This window comes from Chiloscyllium plagiosum, unplaced genomic scaffold (assembly GCF_037043375.1).
Source record: "Chiloscyllium plagiosum isolate Xiang-an unplaced genomic scaffold, Cpla_swu_hap1 HiC_scaffold_20, whole genome shotgun sequence".
Taxonomy (NCBI): Eukaryota; Metazoa; Chordata; class Chondrichthyes; order Orectolobiformes; family Hemiscylliidae; genus Chiloscyllium; species Chiloscyllium plagiosum.
In genome coordinates this window covers 19,198,670-19,219,348 of record NW_028270158.1, presented here as the reverse complement: position 1 = coordinate 19,219,348, position 20,679 = coordinate 19,198,670, and the positions used below count along the sequence as shown (strand labels likewise).

Sequence of the window (20,679 nt, the reverse complement as noted above, 5' to 3'; positions counted from 1 at the left end):
AAAACTAATGCCAATGCCCCAAGAAATGGAACCCCTCTTTTCCTATACCACCCCCATAACTACATATTTACATCCCTAATTTTCTTATCCTTAAGCCAGTTTGCACATTGCTCGGGCAGTAATCCAGAGATTATGACTCTCCAGGGCCCCTTCCTTAATTTCATTCCTAGTGCTCAAAAATCCCCAAACAGGCCCTCCATCCTAGCCTTGCCTATGTTGTTTGACCCAACGTGGACGACAACACCTGAATCTTTGCCCTCCCACTCCAATATCCTTTCAAGCCAGTCAGAAATGTCCTGCACCCTGGCACAAGGCAAGCAACACACTCCTGATTTGATTCTCAAAGGATACTATCTATCTCCCAATTATCGACTCCCCTATAACTACCACATGTCTTTTTGTTCACCCCTCTTAAATAGCCTTCTGTGCCATGGTGCTGTGGTGTGCTAGCACATCTTCCCCACAGTGCTTTTCCTCATCCACACAAGGAGCAAGTATCTCGTAACTGTTGGATCAGGTCAAGAGCTGAGGCTCCTCCAACCTGAACTCAGGATCCCCCTACCTGCCTCACTTGGAGTCGCACCCTGTTGTCTCTGATCACTAACTGAATTTGAATTGCTCAATCTACCTGGTGTGACTGCCTCCTGAAACAAAGCATCGAGGTAACTCTCCCCCTCCTGAAAGTGCTGCAGTGTTTGAAGTCCAGATTATCAACTCTGAGTTGGAGTTCTTCCTGCAACCAATGAACAAATAGTATCTTGAATTGACTTATCAGTCCTTCAAGTCTGCTTTGCCTTTTAGCTTATTTTCTCCCTCAGTTCCCTCTTTCTATGCTGTTTTAATAGTCTTTTATTCTTTTAATATCAAAAAAGCCTGTTGATAACTCTCTCGAGGATTCACGCTGTCTGGGCAATGACTCAAAAAACATCACAGTCTTTCACTGAAGACATTTCTTCACATCTCACTCCAAAATGGCTGACCCACTATTCTGTAACTGTGCTGTATAAGAATAGAAATTTTCTTGCATTTTTGTTTAATTAAGCCCATTCCAAAAAATTTTCATGTTCACTTTTAAACTGTTAGACTTCCTTTCATGCTGGCCATTCCCCAGAATATCATCTCTGGTCCCTCAATTCCATGGGTGACAGACTCGAAAGAGACACCGGCAGAGGTTTAGTTATCCATCGAATCTAATGAGAGCACGAAAATTCCTATTGGGTGTACTGTCATTTGCTAAAACTCTTTACTGTTCCAGCATCATCCAAGAAATGCCCTAGTTCCTTATTGCTATTGGAAAATGTTTTCTTACATCCCTCACCCTTATCTCATCAACTTTCACCGCAACTAATAAGTGTGAGGCGTTCATGGACTTACTTCTCATGAGTATCAAGACTATCTGAACTGCTGTCTCTGCTGTGACCCTCACTTCCACTAGCCCAGCTGATCAAATATCTCTAACTATGCAGAAATTATTAATTCTTTCTCTTCATCACCACTCTTTGCAAGAAATCAACTCTTGATCCCACCAATTTTTCAAGTTACTGCCCCAGGAAATCTTCCTTATCTAAGACCTTGAAAGAATTGTTGTGTCCCAAATCTGTACCCATCTTTTCTTGGGACCTGACGTTTCTCATCAGGTTTGCCTCTGCCACAGAACAAAAACTGGTTTGCTTTTTGAAATCACAAATGACCTCTTACGTGATCATAACGTGATCATAACAAAGGTGAATTATCTCTCCTTGGCCTTCTTGGCCCGAGTGCAACTTTTGAACTGGTTGACCATATCATCCTCCAATACTGTTTTTCTTATCAACCAATTCAGTGGTAGTGTTCTAACCTGGTTCATTTTTCATTTATTTAATTGTAGCCAAAATAATCATTTGCAATGGCTTCATTTTGTTCTTCTGAAGTTTTACCACTGCTGTCCCCTGAGCATCTGTCCATGGCACATTCTTATTTATGATCCACAAGCTGCGAAATTATTCAGAAGAATAGCATTAATTTTTACATGAATGCTGAGGGCACCCTTCTGTTAGTCACCACCCATTTCTTTAGACCCCTCAAATGTTGCTGAAATATCTTATAACAGGAGCAGGTTTAAGCCTTATGGTCCCGTCTCTGCCATTCAATAAGATCATAGCTGATCTGATTATGTTCTCACATCTACGTTCCTGCCTATCCCTGATAACTTTTGACTCCTTTGCTTTCTAGGATTCTGTCCACATCAGTCTTAAAATAGAATAGAATCAAAGTTTCAAACATTTATGACGTTTTGAGTGATAAAAAAGACTTAACTGCACAGCCCCATATTTTGAAATAACTCCCTATTTCTAGATTCTTAAATAAGGGAAAACATAGTCTCCACGACTACCCTGTCAAGACACCTCAGGATTGTATATGTTTCATTCAAGTAGTATCTTTCTTATCTAATCTCCAGCATATACAAGCTTAGCACGTCCAAACTTCCCTCATAAGCCAACTTTCCCATTCCAAGTATTTGTCTGGTAAACTTTCTCTGAGCTACTTCCAATGCATTTATATCAATCTTTAAATAAGGTGTCTAATATGACACACATTCACATGCCTGTATTACTGAAATATAACCTTCCAACATTTGTATTCACATACCCTCACAATAAATTATAATATTCCATTAGCTTTCCTGCATATTAGCTATTTGTATCTCATGCACTGGAAATCTTCATCATAGATCTTACAGGCTATCACTAATTTGCGTAAGTATTCGTCCTTTTTATTCTTCTTGCCAAAATGGACAGTTCCACATTTCCACAATCTATACTCCATTTACCACACCATCTTTGCACACTCACCTGGCAGCCCTTTAGTCCTGTTCACAACTTACTTTGCTCCCTATTTTTGTGCCATTGGCAAATTTGGCAATTGTATCGTAGATCCCTTCATCCAAATTATTTATCTACATTGTAAGCCATTGAAACCCCGTCATCAATGCCTTTGTGGCATTTTATCAAAAGCATTCGGAAACCTGGGGACCATGCATTCGTCAATTTCCCTCTATCCAATAATATATTACATTTCAAAGGACTCCAGTAGATTGAGTACATGGGATTTCCCTTTCACAAAACAATGTTGTTTTTGCCTGACTACTTTGAATGTATCCAAATGCCCTGCTATAATTTCTTTAATTACAGCATCTAACAGTTTCCCAGTGACAGATGTTAAGCTAAATGATCTGTACATTGCTGCTTTCTGTCTCCTTCCCCTTTTGAATAAAGAAGTTACATTCGCTACCTTTCAATTGACCTTTGTTCAGGTCTAAGGAGATTTGGAAATTTAAAATCAATACATCACCTGTCTCACTTGCCACTTCTTTTCAGAACAGAGGATGAAGTTCATAGGACTCCGGAACTTGTCAGCCTACAGCTCCAACACTTAGTACCAGTTTTCTGTTGATTGAATTTTTTTCTGACTTCCTCCTTTTCTTTGATTTCATGTTTATGACTGTTCCTGGGATGTTCTGTTTATTCTCTATGGTGAAAACTGTTGCAGAATGTTAGTTCAGTGTATCTGCTATCACTTCATGTCCCTTTATCAGTTCTCCAGACTAACTTTCTAAAGGACCACACTCACTTCGTTCGCCTTTTCTTTCTCAAATATTTATAAAAACTTTGCTATCTGCATTTATGTTTCTGGTTAGCTTTCTCTCATACTTCAATTGATCCTGTTTATTTAATCTTTTTGTTATTCTTTGCTGTTTTTAAATATTCTGTCCAATATTCTGACCTATGTTTAAAGAATGATTCTTTTTTCTTTAACTTTTTTTAACCTATTCAGTTAACCACAGATGATGGGTCCATCCCATTGCATATATATGTTCTCTGTATTCTGAATTATCCCATTAAATATCTGCCATTGTATGTCTTTTGACCTGTTCTTTACAGGTGCAAAATTAGCCCATGTGGCCCCAATAAGTCTCCTGTGCCATTCAATCATGCTGATATATTTCTGAATCCCATTCTCCTGCGTTCTCCTTATAACTTTAACTGGGTTTACCAACATTCTGCTTTCATGCTGTCATAAGTATCCTTATTTAACTTTTAAAACATAGTCTCAGACTCACTTCTTGATGTCTCAAACTGAATGTAAAATTCAGTCATATTGTGGTCACTACTACCTAGTGCTGCCTACATTGCAAGATTATGAATTAATCCTACCCCATTACTTTAACTTTATGGAAGGCTTATGTGTTTCCATAACTATTTTAATACTAATAGAATTATGATTGCCAGTGTTCCTCTGCTATTACTTCAATCATTTGTCTTTCCTTATTACCTAAGAGAAAGTCAAGTTTTGCTTCTTCTCTAGTAGGAACAATAACATATTGATAAAGAAATATTTCTTTAACACACTTAACAAATTCTTCACCATCCAAACCCTTAATACTGTGGTAGTCCCAGTCAATGTTTGGAAAATTAAAATCACCTACTATTACAACCTTGTTGTTCTAAGATATATCTGCGATCTCTCTACATATTTATTCCTCCATTTCTTCTGACTATTTGGGAGGGCTTATAGTACGATCCCATCAAGATGATCGTTCCTGTCTTATTTCTAATGTCAACCTGTATATTTTCACTGGAAGATTTTTCAAAGATATCTTCTCTAGTCACAGCGGTAATGTTTTCCTTAATCAAAAATGTCATTCCCCCTCCTATTTTGCCTCCCTTTTCTATCTTTCCTATAATGTTTGAAATCTGGAACATTGAACTGCTAGTCCCATCCAACCATCAGAGCTGAAAGCCCTATCAGCGTTCCGAAAAGACCACTCCCTCCGTGACTCCCTTGTCAGGTCCACACCCCCCACCAACCCAACCTCCACTCCTGGCACCTTCCCCTGCAACCGCAAGAAATGCAAAACTTGCGCCCACACCTCCCCCCTTACTTCCATCCAAGGCCCCAAGGGACACTTCCATATTCGCCACAAATTCACCTGCACCTCCACACACATCATTCACTGCATCTGCTGCACCCAATGTGGCCTCCTCTATATTGGGGAGACAGGCCGCCTACTTGCAGAACGTTTCAGAGAACAACTCTGGAACACCTGGACCAACCAACCCAACCACCCCGTGGCTCAACACTTCAACTCCCCCTCCCACTCCACCAAGGACATGCAGGTCCTTGGACTCCTCCATCGCCAGACCATAGCAACACGACGGCTGGAGGAAGAGCGCCTCACTTCCGCCTAGGAACCCTCCAACCATAAGGGATGAACTCAGATTTCTCCAGTTTCCTCATTTCCCCTCCGCCCACCTTGTCTCCGTCAAATCCCTCGAACTCAGCACCGCCTTCCTAACCTGCAATCTTCTTCCTCACCTCTCCGCCCCCACCCCACTCCGGCCTATCACCCTCACCTTGACCTCCTTCCACCTATCGCATTTCCAACACCCCTCCCCCAAGTCCCTCCTCCCTACCTTTTATCTTAGCCTGCTGGACACACTTTCCTCATTCCTGAAGAAGGGCTTATGCCCGAAACGTCGATTCTCCTGTTCCTTGGATGCTGCCTGACCTGCTGCGCTTTTCCAGCAACACATTTTCAGCTGTGTGTTCATATGTTCAGATATTAAACCTGCACAGAGTTGATCACATTTAGCTAGAAACCTTAGCAAAGTTAACAGCTCTTCAGCAACTGCAGTTTGCCGGACAGGTGGTGATAGAAGGTTAACCCAATTATTTATAGTGATGGTATGTAAAGAACACTTTAAATCATTAGAATTGAAAATTCTACTGATCCAAAGAAGGTCTTTTCCCCTTATCTTGAGTCCCTCTTCAAATTTCTCTTGTTATAGTTTATGAGTCAGAGAATTAGGTTGAAAAATTGTAACCTTATACCACAACCACAGTCATTGTAAATCTCCACTGGGAGATTAATTTTGTAGATGCATGGCATAAATGTAAAAGCAATTAAGATTAATGGATAAAGAAAAGACTCATCATGAATAAAACCTTAAAGTGTTGGATTACCGATAAAACTAGCCGATATGCAGAAGACAAATTTAGAAGGAAAAGTTTACAAATGAGGGAATAAAATGTCTGAAGCAAAAAGCATCCCCTACCTTTGTGAAACCTTTCTCACAGGGCTTCATGGAGCCATTTATTTTGGATATGTCCTGTGCTTTGATTGGACCCTTGCCCGAATATTTAAAATGTTTCCTCTTTGTACAAGTTAATTTTTACAACTGTAGAGGCCTCAGTCTCAACCTCTTAATCAGTGATGATAAAGCTGAGTTCCAAATCTGTTGTACGCCTGATTTTCCAGACTGTATGTCTCTCAACATGTCCTGTCCCCTTGTAACTGTTTTTGGTCCAGAACATGTTTTGTGAACAGTATCATAAAGATTGAGAGCTGTTTGTCACTTAGCCACTTACTATCAGCAGTGACCTCCAGGCTCCAAATGGTTTCTATGTTGGAAGACTTTAAAAGGTTTTTAATTAGATCATACAAAGTCTATTTATTGTCCTTGCAGAAAACTTCTGTGGTCATTCCAGCAGGAATTGGCCGCAATGCTCTTTGTTTGTGGACAAGTTTAATTGGCTGCATTCTCACCTTTCCAAACACTGAACAGAAGAATTTGCAGCTTGATAAAAACAAAACCATACCTTATTACAACATGGAAAAAATACAATTGTTTTGATTTATGAGACACTGACTTGCAGTGGACACTTCATGCACTAGGGCTTATAAAATCAATTTAAATTACTTATCTCAACGCACTCCTTCCCCATAAAAACAAACTTTTGTGAATCCCCATAATTGGTACAAGGCACAGTTCCAGGCTAATGCTGTAACTGAATTGAAATGACATATTCCAGAGTACTTTTTAATTTCAATCAGTGCTATTCCCATGAAAATGTGCAGATGTATACTGTGAACTTTTTTTTATCACAATTGTTATCGGTCCATTTATTTTACTCGTACAATAATTTATCATATATAACTATGAAATCTAAAATAGAGAATTGACTAAGTGAAAAGATGAAAAAAGATTAGAAAAACGTAACTAGTGGAGTGTCACAAGGATCATATTTAATTTTTGCTTTTTGATGAGATTATAAAGTTACCCTTAATATTTAAAGGATAATATCTTGCCAAATCTACTGCCACCCATTACTGACTATAAGCTCATCTGAATACCCACTTAAGTACTGCATCCACAAAACATAGAGTTGCACGGCACAGAAACAGACCCTTTGGTCTAACTCTTCCATGCTGACCAGAAATCCTAAATTAACCTAGTCCCATTTGCCAGCATTTGATCCATATCCCTAAAGACTTCTTATTCATTTACTCATCTCGATGCCTTTTAAATATAATAGTTGTACTGGCTTCCACCACTTCCTCTGGCAGCTCATTCCATACGTGCACCACCCTTTGTGTGAAAACGTTGCCCCTTAACTCCCTTTTCAATCTTTCCCTTCTCACTTTAAACCTATGGCCTCTAGTTTTGGACTCCCCTATCTTGTTGACACTTCTACCAATTATCTATCACCAAGTGTTTTCCTTGACAAGTCATCACCAAGGATTTTGTCATATTCATTCTATTTTGTTTTTGAGATTGGACACAATTGCTAGAAAAGAAAATGTAACCAGAGTCATAACATCTATAAGCTCTCAGACTACTTTTCAATCGCTACCATAATACTATTTTTAATACCTACTTACTGGATGACAAAGCTTCTTTTTCAGTCAATGGGACCTTGTAGATTTTGCCTTTTTTATAAACCTAGCTGCCCTCAAGGACCTTAAAGTCCAGGTAACTGGTCCTTGACTGTTTACCCTATCCATACCCCTCATGATTTTACAAACCTCTCCACGGTATATAGCCCAGCCTTTTCAGCCTCAAACCCTGGCAACATCCTTGTAAATCTTTTCTGAACCCTTTCAATTTTTGCAACATCTTTTCTACGTCAAGGAGACCAGAATTGAATGTACTATTCTCAAACCACATTCACACTTCACTGATGCCTGGGAAATAAACCAAGTTGATCCAATGGAAAAGCTCAAACTATACCGTAAAATACTCTGGAAAAGCTCAAACTATACCGTGAAATACTCTGGTAAGCTGTAATTTAAATGAGAATAGAAATTTCACTAATTCTACAGTACAGGCCAGAACTATTATGGCTATTTTTAATGACAAACGTACGTAAGAGCAAACAAAACCCAAGTTGTGAGAATCCAATTTGGTAATACACTGCATGAAAAATGCAACTGTCGTACTGACTTGATATCTCAAGAATTGGAGGAGTGATTTGGTATGACCTGATAGTCTGAAGATACTTAAGAATCAAAGGATATAGAGGTTTACTTTATTTACATGAGGAAAGGGTACAGGCAGAAGGTATAATGTTGAGTATGCAGGAAAAGCAGCAAAAATGAACAAAACTAAAAATATAATTAAATAATTTAACAAATGAACAGTTCTATACAACCACTACTGGGGGAAGCATTAATACTACTGCTCGTATTAATATAAAAATAGAAATTTAAGGATTAGCAAGGCAGAAACTCACTCCATATTGTACATATATAAATAAATGCATGTGCAAGACAAAACATTATTGCAAGTACTGCTCCCTCATCAGTCCGATTCATGACTAGAGCATAGCCTATGAAGTTGATAACATCCTTCCACAAACCAAATTTCTCATCTACATTCTTCATAGTTGTTTTCTTTAGAGTCAGTGCCATCCCAAGTCATGAGATCATTTTCATCAGAAACAGAAACACACTGCAAAAACTTTCTAAATCTATTTTTTTCCATTAAGTTAAACAAATTGGATGAGAAGATTTGGCATTCTACAGTGACTCACCTCCTGACTCCAGAAACCTATTCAATCATCTGTAAGGCACATTAGAAGTATGATGAAATATTCTCCAGCAGCAGTTCCAACAACACAGAAGAGGTTTGATTCCATCTGCCTAACAATGTGGAAAGTTGACCGGGTATGTCCTGCACACAAAAAAGCAGAACAAATACAAACCAGTCAATTTATCATCCTGTCAGTCTTTGTTTGATCATCAGTAAAGTGATGGAAGGTGTCATTGACAGTGCTATCACTCGGCACTTGCTTAACAACAACCTACGCGTTATCCAGTTTGGGTTACGCCAGGGCCATTCAGGTCCTAACCTTATTACAATCTGGGCTCAAACATGGACAAAAAAGCTGAATTCCAGAGGTGAGGTGAGAGTGACGGCCTTTGACACTAAAGCTGCATTTGACCCGGTATGACATCAAGGAGCCTTGGTGAGGGATTCAAGGTGACGACGACCTAGTAGGTCTGCTATGCTGAGCTCTGCACCAGAATCCAGACTTAAGGTGCTGGAAATAACCATTTTCTAACCCTAGAACTATCTAATATTAGTTGGAAATTGTTAAGAAAATGACCAAATGGAAGGGAGCACGCGGATTGCATCAGGCAGGGACTCCCCCTGCAACAATGAACACACCTGTGGCCGCAGGGTCAGCTCCTGCGACCGCCCCAGGGGACTCGCCTATGGAGTAGAGCTTGATCTTGGAGTTCGTGAAACTCAGAGAGAAGATCGATTCGTCGATGAAGGAGACCTTGTCCAGGCTTGATTTGATCTCGGTCATGTTGCAGAGGCATGACCAGGAGATCCAACATCTCGGGCAGTGTCTCGAACACCAAGGTCATCGGAAGAATATCCGTTTGGTGTGGCTTCCTGAACGGGAGGAAGAAGGCCAGCTTGTCAGCTTCTTGGAGCAATGGCTCCAACAGTTTCTGAGACTGGAAGTTGAAGTAGGTCGGGTGTGGGTTGAGCGGGCTTACCGGGTTGCAGTGCACAAGCCCAGATTGGACCAGCGCCCCTGTCTGGTCCTAGTGTGACTCCAGCACTACAGAGACAAACAAATGATGCTGGGAGCCTCTAGAGCACTGGGGAAGATCCTCAGGCTCTGATATGTAAAGGAACATGAATTATGCTTTTCCAGAACTTCTCTCCGGCCATGATTCGTAAGAGGAACGCCTTTGATGATGTAAAAAGGAGGTTGAGGGACTTGAATATCCAGTATTGCATTATATATCTGGTGATACTGCGGTTCAGTCACAGAGGGTCCATGTTCAATTTTGACTCACCGGAAAAGGCAAAGGACTTGTTGGATACTTTAAAATAGACTGACTGGCTTGAACAATATGGACAGTTATGTTTATTTTGTTTTTTCCCTATAATTTGTCTGGTTTATCTAGTTGTTGGGGGAGTGGTCTTTTTTTAATATATTTAGGGGTCATAATTATTTCCCTTTTTATCCTCTCTTCTCGCTTGTCTCTCCCTTCCCATCATCCTTTGTTTTCCTGGGTTTTCTTTTCTTATTTCCTTTTGTTGTTCTTCTCTGATTTGGGATGGGGGTCAGGGAGTGGGGCAGTGGGGAGAGGTTAGGGTGTAGGTTTGCTCGCTGAGCTGTAGGTTTGATATCCAGACGTTTCATTACCTGGCTAGGTAACATCATCAGTGGCGACCTCCAAGTGAAGCGAAGCTGTTGTCTCCTGATTTCTATTTATATCTTTCTCCTGGATGGGGTTCCTAACATTACCACAAACCCCAGGAACCCCATCCAGGAGAAAGATATAAATAGAAAGCAGGAGACAACAGGTTCGCTTCACTTGGAGGTCGCCACTGATGATGTTACCTAGCCAGGTAATGAAACGTCTGGATATCAAACCTACAGCTCAGCGAGCAAACCTACACTCTAAACCTCAACCTGAGCTACAAACCTTGCAGAGAAGTTATATATTCTTTTTTGTTCTACCAGGAGTGCCTCGGGCTACTGTATGGAGGGGACACGTTGAGTGCCCACGTTTAACCTTCTTGTTATAAGATGTTGGTTTTATTTTTCTTACTTTGTGTTGTTTGGGGCGGGGGCATGGCTTTAGCTAGAAGGAGTCATAGTGGGGCTAATGGGTGATATGAGCGCTCCCTGTAGACAAGGGGGAAGTTTCCTTTCATTTATGTTATATGTTGGTATGTTGTAGAAGTAGCTGTTAGAAGTTTTGATTCGGTGGTTTTGGAAGTTGCATTTTTAAACTTGTACAAACTGTTTTTTGTTTTCACTCTGCATGCTGTGAGTGGGATTCTTCCTCCCGAGGGGTCACGGACTGTTTTGGATGATGATGGCTTGCCATTTGTTTAAATGGTGCACTTGGAATGTTAGGGGGAGTCATTCACCAATTAAGAGAAAAAAGATACTGTCAAACTTTAGAAAAGAGAGGGTCGATGTAGCCTAGTTGAAAGAAACACATTTAACCGATAAGGAACATTTGAAGTTGCAATAGGGAGGATTCGGCCAGGTATTTTCCTCATCCTTTAATTTGAAAAGTAGAGGAGTTGCTATTCTCATCCGGAAGAACCTCCTGTTTCAAATACTAGGCCAAATTAAGGATGAGTGCAGGATGGAGAGGAATATGGGATTCTGAATGTATATTGCTCCCCCCCCCCCCCCCCCCCCGGCACATCCCCTTAAATTCTTAACAGATGCGCTTTCTAGATTGATGGTCCTTGAGGTGCGACATACAAATATAGGGAGAGATTTTAATTGTATTATTGACCCTGAAGTGGACAGGATGACTAGGGGTCTTGCGGATATGTCCCCGCAGTCCAGGCAGTTGGTGGACCTGAACAGGGAGTTGGGGTTGGTGGACATGTGGAGATGTATTCACCCCAAAGGTAGGCATTTTACCTTTTTTCCTAATCTGCGTGAATGCTATACTAGAATTGACATTTTTTTTGTCCCATCAACTTGGTGCTCTCTTGCAGAAAAGGAAACCTAGCCATTTTTGATCATGCGAGAATATACATGGAGGTCAAGGCCGGTGGTAGCGGGATGGACTCCTGGCAATGGCGTATGGACCCTTTCCTCCTGAAAGATAGCAAGTTTATAGAGTAATTTTTGTGGGAGTTAAAATATTTTGGGATATTAATTTAGGTATGGCCAGAAATCCATCGGTGCTTTGGAAGACTGCCAAGGCCTATGCGCAGGGTTTGATTATTTCTTATTCTGCGACCCGGAAGGGACAGAGGGGAGAACAGCAACATTTGCTTGAGGCTCACCTAAAGGCAGCTGAGTTAGCATACTTTGACAGACTATCTGTAATTAAATTGCAGCGGATTATAGCCCCTAGGGCTACTTTGAATGCTGCACTCACCCAGACAGCAAGGAAAGAAATCTCTTTTGCGAAACAGAGATTATTTGAGTATGGTTCCGGGTGTAACCTCAGAGCAGGCGTCCTTTCTGAATGCCCCCCTGACAATTCAGGAAATTCAGGAGGTGGTGAGGCTGCTCCAGAGTGGTAAAGTGCCCAGTCCAGACAGCTTTCAAAGTGAGTTTTATGAGGAGTTTATAGACAAGCTGACCGGGCCGCTATTGGATATATACAATTACTCAGTCAGGACTGCCTCCCATCTTCTTTGAGAGAAGCAAATACTTCTCTTATTCGTAAGAAAGGAGAGGCCCCAGACGATTGCACTTCGTGCAGGCCCATATCGTTACTGAACATGGATTTTAAAATCCTGTTGAAAGTGCTGGACAGAGTATTGCCTTTTATTGTAAAGTAGCAGCAGAGAGGTTTTATTAAGGGTCTTAGGTCTACCAACAATATTAAAAGAGTACTAAATATGGTCCAAATATGCCAGCAAAGATTGATCCCGGGTTTGGTAGTCTCCCTGGATGCAGGGAAAGCATTTGATTGAGTGGAGTCGTACCTCTCTTATGTCGGAATGGTTTGGTTGTGGAGGGTTTTTTTGCCAAATGGGTGGCAGTGTTGTATAGTGATCCAAAAGCAGCAGTTCTCAGTAATGGTATAAAGTCAGATAGTTTTAGTGTCGGCAGAGGCTGTCATCAAGGGTGCCCTCTCTTATCACTATTATTTACATTGGTGATCGAGCAGCTGGTAGAAACCATCTGGACGGATCCCAATATAACTGTCCTGGAGGTAGGGTCAGGCAGGCATAATATCAACCTCCATGCAGATGACATCCTTCTCTTTTCAACTGATCCAATGACATCTGTGCCGTGCTTAATACAAGTGATTAATCTATTTGGTTGTCAGGGTATAAAATCAATTTAATGAAATCGGAGGCCATGCCCGAGGGGGGCCTTACTGGTGTATCCAAATTTGGAGATGGAACGCGTTTCCCTTCCCGGTGGTCACAGGGAAGTTTTCTGTATTTAGATATTTTTATCACCTCAGTTTTCAATCAATTATATAAAGCCAACTATGTGCAGTTGTTAGAGAAGATAAGGCAGAACCTTCGGCGCTGGGAAGATCTTCTGATAGCTTGGTTGGGCAGAATAGCTCTGGTTAAAATGAATTTTCTGCCTTGCTTATTATATCCCATGCCAATGCTCCCTTTGATGCTGCCAAGGCAAACACTATGCCGGTTTTACAGTTGGCTTGGATTTTTTATCTGGCCTCATAGCGGCCTCTTATTAAGCTGGATGAATTGCAGCTTCCGCAGGTGAGGTAGGGTTTAGATTTTCCAGACTTAAAGAAATACCAGTTGAGCTCTTTACTATCATATGTGGCTGAATGGACCTGTCAGGACGCGCGATCAATCTGGGGCCTCCCAGACAAAATGCCCACTGATTAATTTGTTGTTTATGGACAAGATGGGAATTGTTATGGACCACTGTGGAAACCTGATTCTCCTAAGCACAGTTTAAACATGGACAATGATGCGGCAGGGCAAGGGCAATTTACAAAATCTTGCCCTTTCACTCCCATAGTGGAAATGTTGGGATTCCAGCTGGCATCGATGGACTCTGGCTTTAAGTTCTGGGCATCCAGAGGAATGTCCAGTTTGGGGGATCTATTTGACAGAAAGGTCATGATGTCCTTCGAGCAGCTGAGTCAGAAATTTGAGCTACTAGGAGAGATCTCTTTCAGTACTTGCAGGTTAGAGACCTCATACAAAAAAAGACGACATTGATGATTAATCCCTACAAGTCGGATATGGAGAAGATAGTGCTCCAGTCCATGGGCACCCTCTCGGTTAGTACTCTTTATCACTTGTTAGGAAGTAATGTTTTGAAGAACATTGAGCAGCTGTGCAGAACCTGGACTCAAGAATTGGGGGTGGAAATCTTGTCAGAGATGTGGGGTGATATCTGGAAAAGTGTTACGAAGATCTCGATTTGCAATAGAACCCAGGCTATTCAATTGAAGGTACTTCATAAGGCTCACTTGGCACCGGAATGGCTTGCGAAATTTAAGACATGAGTGACCCCAATGTGCCTCATGTGTAAAATGGAGGTTAGCACTCTTAGTCATTGCTTGTGGTCATGCCACAAGCTTCGCAGGTATTAGGATGCCATAGTGACTGTTTTGGAAGAGATTTTGGGAACTGAGGTTAAGTTGGATCCAGTGTCCCTACTTTTGGGTCTTACAAATCCTCCCTCTTTGGATGTGCAAGGGAAGAAATTGTTTAATATTCTTTCATTCTGTGAGAAGAACATTCTAATGAGCTGGGTATCAGAGAATCCCCGAGGACTTTCGAGCTGCCATAGGTTAGTTATGGTTTACATCCCCCTAGACTTATGTATATGGTGCACCAGAAAATGGAATTGTTTTACAGAACATGACGACCCTTTTTGAATTCGATTGATGCAGACTTGTCAGCTCTACTGATCAGGGCTTTTGTGCAGCCATGAGGGTTGTGTCTGGCGGTCCCAGGGCCCCTGGGGGGAAGAATCCTGAATAAGTATGGGTCTGCTTACTATTGCTCCCAATTGTGGGAGCTTCGGTGGGATTGCGCTGAGTGTAGTAATTTAATTACATATAATTTAAGTTACCTTGTTAGAACTTGGTTAATTTTATTTTGTTTGTTTATTTATCTTTCTTCTTTTTCCTTGGTTATTTATTGAATTGTAGTTTTGTAGAGGTTTTTTTCTGGGGTTTTTTCGTGTTTCGGTAGTTTGTGGAGTAGAGTAGTTGTTTGTTTCCTGTTGTTGTTATTATATTATAAAGTTGTTCCACTATTTTGTACTGGTTTTGTAATTTTGTAAAAAACTTATAATTTTATTGAAAAAATAGATTTTTTTTAAAAAAAGAGCCTTGGCAAAATGAGAATCAATAAGAATTAGGGGGATTCATACCTATCCCATAGGAAGAAGGTTATGGTTGTGGTAGTCAGTCATGTCAACTCTGGGACATCTCTGCAGGAGTTCCTCAGGGCAATGTCCTAGGCCCAACAATTTTCAGTTGTTTCATCAATGATCTTCTCTTCGTCATTAGGTCAGAAGTGGGGATGTTCACCAATGACTGCACAATGTTCAGCACCATTTGCAACTCGTCAGATACTTAAGTAGTCAATGTTCAAGACCTGGACAGTATGCAGGTTTAGGTTGACAAGTGGCAAGTAACATTCATGCCACAGGCAATTACCATCTCCAGTAAGAGACAATATAACCACTGCCCCTTGACTTTCAATGGTATTGCCATCATTGAATCAACCACTGTCAACGTCCTGTGGATCACATTGACCAAAAACTCAACTGGACTCACCAAATAAAGACAGTGGCTACAAGAGCAGGTAAAAGGCTAAGAATACTGTGGCAAGTAACTTAGTTCCTGACTCCTCAAACCTTCCACAAGTCGGGGGTGTGATGGAATAATCCCCAGTTAGCTGATGGGTGTAGCTCCAAGAACATTCAAGAGGCTTAACACTATCCTGACAAAGCAGCTTGCTTGATTTGTGAAATATCCACACCCTGCACTACCAACGCTCAGTAGCAAACGTGTGTGCTATCTACAAGATGCACTGCAGAAACTTGCCAAAGATGTTTAGACAGCACCTTCCAAACCCATGATCTGCACCACTAGCAGGTTCCCCTCCAAGCCACTCGCTATCCTGACTTGGAAATATGTTATTGTTCCTTCAGTGTTGCTGAGTAAATGTATTATGGGTCTGCCTACAGCACATGGCCAGCAGCAGTTCAAGAAGACAGCCCATCACATTCTCAAGGGCAACTAGTGACTGGCAATAAATGCTGGCCAGCAATAACCTGTTTGATCTGTATCCTATACATTTGCATCCTTCTATAAATAAGGACACAATACACACTACTCCACAGTCAAGCCCACTTGACTGGCACAACATATCCACAAACATCCACCCCCCTCCACCATTAATGCTCAGTAGCAGCAGTGTGTACTATATATAAGAAGTACTGCAGAAACTTGCCAAAGATCCTGAGACAGGACCTTCAAAATGCATGATCACTTCGCTCTGGAAGGACAAGCACAGCAGATTCATGGGAACTACCACCTCCAAGTTCTCCTCCAAAGCAATCACCATGCTGATTTGGAAATATCTCACAATTCCTTCATGTTACTAGGTCAAAACCCTGGAATTCCCTCCCTAATGGCATAATGGATCTGCCTACAGGACATGGACATGTGATGTGTAAATTCAATTTGCAGTGTTGGGATTTCAGGTTTGATGAATTATGCAATGTTTCCTTTATACCTAAAACTTTATGTTAAATGTTGCATTATTGGTAAAGATTTTCCTATTGTGGACAATGAGGGTCACACAGAAATATTAGAAACAATGTACATTTGTGCCAAAGTTTGAAGTACAGGTTTTTGAAACAACCTGAAAGCTTAGTAAGTGCAAGATGAAACATAACTGAGCCATTCAGTTGTCCATTTAATGAAGTCGGGAGAAAATCTAAAATTTCTGCTACAGAATTGGATTTTTTAAAAAAACTCCTTTGTCTTTTGACTTCTGCTCGTAACTTTCTTTCTTCTCTGTACAGATACTGAGGATCCAGCAGACCCTGTGGCACCCACAATTGTTGTTCCTCCAAAAAACACGAGTATAGTAGCTGGCACAAGTGAAGTTACTCTGGAATGTGTTGCCAATGCAAGGTGAGTAGAAGAAACAGCAAGGTCTTTATTGGAGAATGCTGGTCTATAAAAAGAAATGTAGCTATGTACTGATTATACAACTTGGATATTCTGTATTTCTTGTGAATGTCAGAAAATTTTCTAAGCTGACGGTGGAAGAGAGGCAGTCAATCTTAATTTGATGTCAACAGAATTTTTTAAAAATAAATTTTTGAGCAATCCTTTGTTAGGGTCAAAGGTAATCGTTTCTAATATTGAGATTCTAATTTAGTCCTCAGCTCCAGAGAAAGGAATATATATTTAGAACAAGAGAGATACACACATAGAAACTCATGTAGAAAGATTATTGCTGCATTTATTTCCTCATGGGATTTTGGCATTTATTACCCATCCCTAATTGCCTACAGGGCTGTTAATAATCAATCACATTATTGTGGGTCTGGAGTCACATATAGGCCAAGCCAGGTAAGAACAGCAGGTTTATTTCCAAAAGTACATTAGTGAACCAGATGGATTTTAAAAAAAAATATTGTTATGAAATTAGTGGTAATGTTCATTAGGCTAACTTCTTATTCCAGAACATTTTTGAATTCAGATTTTGCCATCTGCCATATGAGGTTCAAACCCATGTCCCCAAAAATTAGCCCGAGGTTCTGGATTACTGGTCCAGTGACATTGCACCACCAGCACCCCAAAGCAAAAATGAACTACTTTAAGGAGTAGTAACATGATAAAAAGCTGAAGGAATGGGGACAGGTTAAAGGAGGTAGATAAATATAAGAACTGGGTCGATGTTTGTTGTGGTAATAGTACCAGCCGAGTGACACAATTTTGTCTCATTTTTTGCTCCCACCTGAAATGCAGCCTGCAGTGTTTGGTTGCTCCTTTAATCCCCCAGACATCTCCATACAGTCCAACATCACTTACTCATCAGAGAAACAACACAGAGAAGGAAGCTATGATTTTAAGGGAAGAGAGACCGAAGAGAATGAGAAAGAGAGCCACAGACAGAGGATTAGAGTCATTATTTTCTTGAATTTACGATTATTGTCATGAGTGATCACCAAAGAATAGTATTTTATAAAATCCTTTGTTTCTTTCAAAAACTTTACGCCAGCTGTTAATTATAAATTATTATACCTGCATTTATTATGACATTTGCTTGTATAAGCCTATCATACTGTAATTTCACCCTCTTGCCAATAGAAATACCATAATATAACCTTGAGTAAAAGGGAGTACTTAAAGTGTGACAATGTAAGTATAGACATAGTGATTTAGCTTGGAAATATACATACTTTTAGGCCAACATATTTGCTCAGCCATGTTCCAGAGACTGTTGGGGTCAAAGCTATGCATTTACAATTATGAGATAAAGACTTTTGTTGTAATGCTCATCTGAGTTACATCTAGATTCTCCAGTCAAATTGACCGAGCTGTCAAATGCTGCAAATTAGGCAGGAATCTGTGAAAAGAAAATAGCTTTGTCCAATCAGCTGTTGTATCTCTATCCTGATTTAGGTTCCTTTCTACTGGGTAACAACTGGTGACTCCAGCATAAATACAAATGCAACCCATGGTAATTTTTTAGGATCAACCATGCTGCAGAATAGCCAGGAGGCAAGTGCCAGTCGTCACCAGCAAAGGGGCAGAAGCCTCTGCCAATCCCCTTTTAGGGGGGGCTTCTCAATAATCAACACTGATTCGTTCCACTGGGCAGTATTCTATAACCTTGGATTAATTGGCCCTCTGATCAAGAGAGTCTCGGGACCTATTTTTGTCTCTTTCTCAAATGACAGTGCCACTGTAGCACTGCCAGAATTTTCTTTAATGACAGCATTTAGCAGATGCAATGATACTTGGTCCAGGAGAATGATTGGGGAGGGATAGCAGATTGAAATCTGACTGAAAATAATGCACATCTGGACAACACCTCATATTATAAATGCCACAACCATTCACTATCTACCCTGTCAGTTTTCTTCATTATTTCAAAATACTCAGAACTTTTCCAAAGATCATAACCCAAGTCTACCCAGTCTTGCATCATAATACTTCTCATTATCCGAGATGAATTATCTTCGGACTTTCTTCAGGATCCCTATATGCTTCCTGATATTGATTCTTGAGCAGTAGTATCAAAGACCAATGAGGCTTTGTCTTAAGCCATGATGTAGTAAGGCATGGAGACCACCCAGAAAGAGAACAATAAATGCCCCTTTCTGAATCTTTAAGTTATTTAACCTTTCTCAATTGTTTCATCAAATGAAATTGAAAGTTTATAGACTGAGTAGGAAAGGGTAAAGGTAAACAGGACCTTAGTGATAGGAGACTCGATTGTTAGGGGGCAGACAGGAGGTTCTGTGGCCGAAAACAGGAATCCAGGTTAGTGTGTTGCCTCCCAAGTGCTAGAGTCCAGAATGTCTCAGAGCAGCTGCAGAACGTTCTCAAGGGGAAGGGTGAGCAGTCAGAAGTCAGTGTAGATCTTGGCACAAATGACCGGTAGAAATAAGTAGAGATCCTGCGAGTGATTTTAGAGAGCTAGGAAATCAGTTAAAAACCAGAACCTCATCAATGGTAATTTCCAGATTACCTCCAGTGCCACGTGCTAGTGAAGGTAAGAACAGGAGGATATGGTAGATGAATGTGTGGCTAAACAATTGGTGCAGGGGGTAGGGATTCAGATTTTTAGATCATTGGGATCTTTTCCATGACAGAGATGATCTGTTCAAGAGGGACGGGTTGCATCTGAACTGGAAGGGGTCCAATACCTTGGTAGCCAGGTTTGCTAGTGCTATGAGGGAGGGTTTAAACTAGATTAGCAAGGGAATGGGATTGTCACCAATAGGGAGGCAAGTGTGAGGCTTGAAGAAGATACAGTAATCAGAAATAGTAAAGTGAAGAGACAGGCCAGGCTGGAACATGACTGGGAACAAGGAATGCCTGCTGGATTAAATTGCAACTATTTTGATGCAAGAGGGCTGACAAGTAAGGCTGATGAACTCAGGGCGTGGAAAGGTACATGGAACTGGGATATTATAACTATTACAGAAACATGGCGAGGGGAGGACAGGACTGTCAGCTTAATGTGCCAGGGTACTGGTGCTTGAGGTGAGACAGAGGTGGTGGAAACAGCGGAGGTGGAGTTGCATTTTTGATTAAGGCGAGTATCACAGCAGTAGTCTTAGATGAAATAACTGAAGGATCATCTAATGAGGTTTTGTGGGTGGAGCTAAGAAATTAAAAGGGGATGGTAACATTCTTGGGTTGTACAAAAGTCCCCAGATAGTCAGCAGAAATTAGAAGAAAAACATGCAGGGAGATTGGGGACACTTGCAGGATCAATAGGATTGTCATAGTAGGGGATTTTAATTTTCCTAACATAGACTGGGACTGCCTTAGTTTAAGGGCTTAGATGGCGTAGAATTTGGAAAGTCCATTCAGGAGTGTTTCCTCAAGCAGTATATAGAGGGTCCTACTTGAGAAGGGGCAAAACGCAACTTACTCTTGGGAAATAGGGTAGGACAGGTGACTGAGGTGACAGTGGAGGAGCACATTGGGAGCAGTGACCATAGTTCTACTAAAATAGTTATGGAGAGGGATAAAACTGGTCCACAGGTTCAAGTTCTAAATTGGGGCAAGGTGAATTTTGATGGAATTAGACAGGAACTTGCAAGGGTTGATTGGAGTAGTTTGTTTGCAGGCAAAGGGACCTCCAGTAAGTGGGAGGCCTTTAAAAGTAAGTTAGCGAGAGTTCAACGTCTGTGTGTTCC

At 40.9% G+C, this 20,679-nt stretch overlaps 1 protein-coding gene across 3 annotated transcripts in view; it reads left to right on the top strand.

Annotated features, from left to right (window-relative positions):
- The window catches only part of sdk1a (sidekick cell adhesion molecule 1a), a 932,616-nt gene that overhangs the window by 567,136 nt on the left and 344,801 nt on the right, over positions 1–20,679 (top strand). For all 3 annotated transcript variants that reach the window (XM_043711904.2, XM_043711902.2, XM_043711903.2), the window contains one exon: positions 16,816–16,927. In XM_043711904.2, coding sequence (XP_043567839.2) covers positions 16,816–16,927 — 112 coding nt within the window. The remainder of the gene's footprint in view (positions 1–16,815; positions 16,928–20,679) is intronic.